Below are 6945 nucleotides of genomic sequence, written 5' to 3'. Positions count from 1 at the left end.
AATGCCATTCTAGGGAACTTCCAATCCATTTGGTTCTTTGACAGCTGTCACATCCTTTCAGCACAGAGCTAGGGAGAACAATGTGGATACTGCCAGAAGTCCAACTTTTTCCTGGGCCTCCCCATCTCTCATGGGCCCCACTCCCCACACCTCCTTCTCTGTTCTCATTTCCTCTATCAGTCTTTCTCCTTGGAATTCTTTCTTCCCCAGTGTTCCTCCCCCTCTGGCTCCTTACTCATGCATAGACCCTCCTTTTGAGTATCCTTTAGCCCCTCTCCAGATTCCTGCCAAATTCTTTCTCCCCCTTGCTCTGGACCTCTTCAAAGCTTCTTTTTCTCCCTTTCTTCTCAAGGTATTCTGTTTTCCTCTAAGCCCCAAGATCTCATTCTCTCTCTGTTAATTCTCCACCCCCTCCCAGTTGGGTGCCTCTCTCTTAGGTCATCCCTCCCCCAGAAAGCCTCTCGATTTCTGGCTCTGCCCCACCTCTTCCTAAACAGTCACCTCCCCTTCTCCCTCCCCCCACAGCCCATCTCTAGTTCCTTCTCCTCCTCCCTCTCTAGACCAGACCAGCTAATTCCTATTCCTTTTTTAGATGACTAATTATGATAGTAGCCTAAGTTTATCCATAGCCTGCATTTACAGCTGTCCCTTCCTTTCATGCTCCAGCCACCAAACACACCCATTCTTTTCAACAAGACAAATTCCTTACACAGTATGTCATGTCCATATACAATTGTATTTTTCATAACAAATAACAGTTATGCTGGTTAAGATTTTGGGTTAAAAAGGATCCTTAAGTTTAAATGCACTGAAAAGTAACATTTTTGTGTGTATCCAAAACATATTTTTGCCTCCACAAATGTGGCAAAGTTTACCCTAACAGTTAGGACTTTTTCACCAAATCATAGACATAGATATGGAAATCATCATCAAACTTGATGAAATACACAGAGGGTTTGGCTTTGACTTGGTGAATGACCTTGCCTGTCCTTTTGGAGCCATCTTCTTTGGTATATTCCACATGTTTACCTATGAGGCCATCTATAACTCCTTCTGGCTCCCTCTCTGCTGGAGGAGACTCACTGGACTCTGGCATGATACGGAGGTCTCCTTCTCTGTAATCATCTAGAAGTTGGTACATGTATAAAACAGGATCCTTCTCATAGGTAATATAAAACCAGGCTTTCATGATAGGTGCTTGGGCTAAGACCATTCCCCTCCATTCATCCTTAGAACCATGCTCACCCTCAAACATATGTTCCACAGCTTTACCAATTATGGTATTTGCAAGGTGCGCATCTTTGACTCGAGAAAATGGCACCTTATCAGGAAGGATTTTAAGCTTTAAAATCCTTTCATCTCTGTGAAGTTCCAGTCCATAGACACAGTCAATTCCATCATATTTGACCAGATAAAGAGAGGGATTGATAGGCACCTGATCCAGAACGGTTCCTTTCCACTGGGTGATGGGCTCATCACCTTCCTTCCATCCATGTGAAATTCTGCAGCCCACTATGTTTCTTCGAGGCTGGGATGAAGGTCTGCCCCTCTGTTTCTTTTGACAGGTCTTTTTCTTCCTCATATTTGCAGATCCAATGTGATGATCAACAGTTTCCCTGGTTTGCTGCCCCGCAGCTGCCTTTTTGTGAAGGGTCTTCATACCTGCAGGAGGTGGAAAGAGGCTAGGGAGAAATATTTGGTGTATTATAGTGTGAGCTTTTTTCCCTCTGTATTGCAAATTCCCCGGGCACCACGTACATTCTGCCCAAGTTATTCAGATGTGTCCAGCAGGAATACTGGATATCAAGATGCTATTGCATATTTGCCTTCAGTGCCCTCCCTCTAGGCTTCTTTGGCTGTGCTGCAGGATTAGAGAGGGGGTGGTTGTGGTGGTTGTAGTGGGTTGAGGCCCCAGATAGAGGGAGTAGGCTCTTTTGCATAATGCCTGATCCTCTGTTGCCATCCTAGAGCCCCCATCCCAAACACAAATATTTACCATTTCTTAGCCCCCACGCCATTACTCCTTTTCTACTAATGTTGTCACTCCCCTTGTCCCCTTCCTATTGCCATCTATTCTTCATCCCTTTTGCCTCCCATCCCCATGGCTGGTGTTCATCTCTCCTTCATGTCTCTTCCTGGTCATCCCCATATTCCTGTTGAGCTCCTACAACAAATGTATTTTCATGCCTGGCTACCTTTGTACATCATTCAGGTGCTTTTCAGCTCCCCCCAACACACACACCACAGTCCCCAAATTACCCTTCTTAGTCTCCCTCATCACCCATCGGAGCACCAACCCCAATTTTCCCGCCGGGCACCCACCAACCCCCATCCTCCAGTTTTCTAGTCCAGGGCCCACCTCCCCAAGTCCGGGGATCGCGGCCCTCACGTGCCCAAATGGGACACCTTGCAGCGCTGCCTCCGCTCTGAGCCAGTGGTGAAAGAGGATCAGCAGGCGATGAGCTGAGTGCTTGCACGAGCTGAGAGGGGAGGATCCGTAGACGGGAAACGTGTATTGGAGGGCAGTGAGGAAGGTGAAGCGGATTGATGCAGTGTCCCCAGCACTCGGCTCACGGACCCTCAGCCTCACTGTTGGCGGCAGCTGCTCTGCCACATCTGGCTCCCACCAGCCTCTGCCGCCGCCGCAGTCTCCTCCCTCTTCCCGTAGCGCAGCTTCCTGCCAGGAGAGAGGCCTCCTCTTCCTGCCAAACACCGCACTCCCCCACCCCATCCTCAAGACTCACACCCACCACTGCCTTGGACCTGGGAGGCTCTTCTTGGCTCCCAGCTCCGCCCCTTTCCAAAGGAGGGAGCCTCTGGGCCCACAATCCCCCGCCCCCGGCTCCTCCTCTTCAGTTCAGGGCCCGCAGTCTTCTCACCACAGCCCCCACCTCAGTGCCCTTGCCCCATCTGCTTTCCATCTTCCAAGAATCTGCCCTTTCTTTTACCCGTGCCCTTCTGGAGTTATTCTTTATATACAGAAACCTGCCTTTCGTGTCATTAAAAAGGATTTGAAGTAGGACGAGAGAAACGCGCCTCAGTCTGCCATCCTGACCCAATATCTATATAATTTTTAGTATCTGGTCATTACCAGACTTTACATCTTGAGGATATTTTTCTTTTTTCCTCTCTTTTTAAATTCTTCCACTGATTACAATAGAATTGCATGCACAGCGTGGAAATCGTGTAAAATTCAGAGAATTCATTTGAATAAAACAATCCACCTTAAATCCACTTCTCATTCTCCAAGTTTTGCAGCAAAATATTAGCATTCTTTTTTTCCTTCATCTTTTTTCTAATCTCTTAGAAATCTGGGGGGCACCTGGATGGCTCAGTCGTTAAGCGTCTGCCTTCGGCTCAGGTCATGGTCCCGGGTCCTGGGATGGAGCCCCGCCTCGGGCTCCCTGCTCCACGGGAAGCCTGCTTCTCCCTCTCCCACTCCCCCTGCTTGTGTTCCGTCTCTCGTTGTGTCTCTCTCTGTCAAATAAATAAATAAAAACTTAAAAAAAGAGAAAGAAATCTGGGATCAGTTTGCAAAGTGTACCAGCATGTACAAGAGTTTGATTTGCTCTGGATCCTCCTCAGCATTTGGTATTGTCACGATTTTTTTTTTTTTATTAACCACACTCATTGGTGTACACTAACCAGTTGCATTGTGGTCTTAATTTGTATCTCCTTAATAATTAATGGTGCTGAACATCTTTTCATAAACATATTTTCATCTGTATATTTTCTTTGTTAAAGTGTCTTTTCTGAATATTTGCCTTTAAAAAAACCTGGGTCCATATTTTCTTATTCTAGAGTTTTGAGGGATTCATCTATGTGATTTGTAAATATTTTTCTCCCTTTCTGTGGCTTGTCCTTTTAGACCTTTAACTGTATTCTTCACAAAGCAAAAGTTTTTAATTGTGATGAAGCGCCATTATTTTTTTTTTTTTATTTTATGGATTCTGCTGTGGGTTCTATGTCTAAAGCTCTTTGCCAAACCAATGTAGATTTCCTCTAGTGCTTTCTTTTGTATATTTTAGAATTTTACACTTTACATTTAGGTCTATGGCCCATTTTGAATTAACTCTTGTTTAAGGTATGAGGTTGTGTTGAAATTTGTTTCTCTGCAAATAGTTGTCTAGTTTTCTGATACTATTTGCTAAAAAGTCTATCCTTTCTTCTTTGAATTGCCTTTGCCCCTTTGTCCAAAATCAGTTGACTACATTTGTGTACATCTATTCTGTTTTTTCTATGTTGTTCCACTGAACAAGTGGTCTATCTTTTCACCAAAACCCTCTTTTTTCCCCAGCTTTATTGATACATGGTTGACAAAAACATGATACATATTTGGGTTGTACAACATGATTTTAAAAAAGTATGCAATGTGGTAGTTTAATATATGTATATTTTGTGAAAGGATTACTGCAATCAAGTCAATTAACACATTCATCATCTCACATAAATTCCCTTTCTTTTTGTAATAACTCACTCTCTCAATTACAGAGCTTTAGAATAAGTCTAGAAATTAGATAGTGTGACTTTTCCAATGTTCTTCTCTTCTCTACTCCTTTAATATACTTGTTTGGCTCTTTTATTTTACCTTGACTTTATGTATATATTTTAGAATGAGCTTGTTAATATCTACAAAACTCTTGATGGATTTTGTTCAGTCTCTAGATCAGACTGGGAAGAACTGATGTCCCAACACTATTAGTATTCTAACTAATCATCAAGTTATATCTCTCCATTTACTTAGGCTTTTGATTTCTTTCATCCGTGTTTTATATTTTTCTGCACACAGATCCTACACATATTTTATTAGATTTATTCTTAAGTACCACATTTTTGGTGCTAATATGAATGTAATTTTTAATAATCTTATATCCAATTGTTTAGTATTAGTATATAGAAATGTCACCAACTGTTGTATATTGGCTCTATACCCTGCAAAATTGTTAAACTCATTTATTAGCTTTAGGAGTTTTTTTCTTGCAGATACTTTGGGATTTTCTACATAGACAATCATATGATCTGTGAACAGAGAGAGATTTTTTTTGAGAGTTTTATTTTTTACTTATAAATATGTAGGCCTTTTTGAGGAGTCTTCTATAATCAATTTCCCTTTTTTCTCTTTTGATTTTATTGTTATTATTTATGTGAGTATAAAATACCTTAAATGGAAACTTAATAAAATCATGAGTTTTAAGATAGCATTTTATGAAACATACATTATATACATGAGAATCATGGGATTGGACAGAATTTCAGAGGTCAAGCTGTCAAGCCGCACTTCTGCCTATATTGTTACCTCCATCTTTAGCCACTTTCTAGCTATGTTCAGTTACAGTTGGAGCTGATGACAATGGACAAGTTGGAACTTTTCCTTCCTTCAGGGCAAAATCACCTGACTTAGGAGGTACAAGGTCCCCATTGAGGCCCAACCTACCCCTGTTATACCATAAGAATTTGACCTCTCTTGGGCTATTTCCTCTTACCACTGTCACCTAGCAGAACTGCCATGAGACAAAGTTATAAGATCCAGCTGTCATTCCAGGACCTGCTGCAAGAAGCAAGGCAAAAAAGGGGGGAATCCCAGAGCTGTCATGCAGAACCTCTTGCCCAAGATTTCTCTCTGCTTTTCTTCTCATCATCATTTTCCTCATCTCCACCATCGTTATTGTCTTTATTTCTTATCCCAACTTCTCTCTCTCTTTGCACTTTAGATTTTTTTCTTTCCTTTTTTCCTCCCTCCCATTAACCTGGCTTGTACTTCCAGTATGATGCTGAAATGCGGTGGTGAGAGAGGTCATTCTTACTATTTTTAAATAGTCAATCTTTCATGATTAAGTATGATGTTATAGTTTATTTATGGATGTCTTTTATCGTGTTAAGGAAGTTCCATTCTATTTGTTGTTTGCGGAAGGGTTTTATTGCAAATATATTTTGTATTTTGTCAAATCCTTTTCCTCCATTAATTGAGATACTAATACACTTTTTATTTCCTTAGTTGTAAGGAGAATTGATTTCATTGAGTCTTATAACACCTTTATTGAGATATAATACATATACTATAAAATTCACCTTTTAAAATTATGTAATTCAGTGGCTTTAGTATTTACAGGATTGGGCAACCATAACCACACTTAGTTTAAGAAAATTTCCATTACCTCAGAAAGAAACTTTGCACCATTTGCAGTCACTGACCATTTCTCAGCAGAACCCAAAGCAATAGGCAACCACAAATCTACTTTCTGTCTCTATAGATTTGTCTATTCTAGTCATTTTATATAGATGAATCATAAAATATGTGATATTTTGTGTCTGGCTTCTTTCACTTAGCAAAATGTTTTTCAAGGCTCATCCATTTTGTAGCATGTATCAATAATTTTATTTCCAAAGAAACATGCATTGTACAGATATACCATATTATTTATTTATTCATCAGTTGATGGACTCTTGGGTTGTCTATACTTTTTGGCTATTGTGAATAGCATTGCTATGAACATTCACATACAAGTATTTATGTAGACACGATGTTTTCATTTCTCTTGAGTATACACCTAAGAAAGTCATATAATAACCTAGTGTTTAACATTTTAAGGAACTGCCAGACTGTTTTCCAAAGAGGCTGAACTATTTTTCATTCCCATCAGGAGTGTGTGAGGGTTCCAATTTCTCTACATCCTCACTAAAACTTGTTATTATTTAGCATTTTTATTATAGCCATCCTCATAGATAAAAAGTAGCATCTTATTGTGGTTTTGATTTGCATTTCCTTAATGACTAATGATGTTGAGTGTCTTTTCCTGCACTTAATGACTATTTGTATATCATCTTTGGAGACATGTCTATTCAGATAATATGCTCATTTTTAGTTATGTTTTTCTTTCTTTTTTTGCCATAAGATTTTTAATGTTCTCAACCTAACAACCAATTGAGAAAAAGGCACTGATGTTT

General features: G+C 40.4%; 1 protein-coding gene across 2 annotated transcripts; it reads right to left on the bottom strand.

Annotated features, from left to right (window-relative positions):
- Positions 1-578: 578 nt before the first annotated feature.
- On the bottom strand, positions 579-2690 carry LOC113930921 (spindlin-2). Of its 2 annotated transcripts, none has more exons than XM_027608556.2 (2): positions 2360-2690; positions 579-1682 (listed from the first exon to the last, which is right to left on the bottom strand). In XM_027608556.2, the coding sequence occupies exon 2, from the start codon at positions 1658-1660 to the stop codon at positions 884-886; it is 777 nt and encodes a 258-aa protein (XP_027464357.1). In that variant the 5' UTR covers positions 1661-1682; positions 2360-2690; the 3' UTR covers positions 579-883. The 2 variants fall into 2 exon arrangements, with proteins under 2 accessions (XP_027464357.1, XP_027464358.1); XM_027608557.2 differs by having other exon boundaries at positions 2407-2690.
- Between the last annotated feature and the right edge of the window lie 4255 nt (positions 2691-6945).

Source organism: Zalophus californianus, chromosome X, assembly GCF_009762305.2.
Source record: "Zalophus californianus isolate mZalCal1 chromosome X, mZalCal1.pri.v2, whole genome shotgun sequence".
In the NCBI taxonomy this organism is placed as follows: Eukaryota; Metazoa; Chordata; class Mammalia; order Carnivora; family Otariidae; genus Zalophus; species Zalophus californianus.
The sequence above is the reverse complement of the archived record's forward strand: the minus strand, read 5'-3'. Positions and strand labels throughout refer to the sequence as shown.

Coding starts and splice junctions, on each gene's coding strand:
- LOC113930921 (XM_027608556.2), bottom strand. CDS start 1,660: ATGAAGACCCTTCACAAAAAGGCAGCTGCGGGGCAGCAAACCAGGGAA.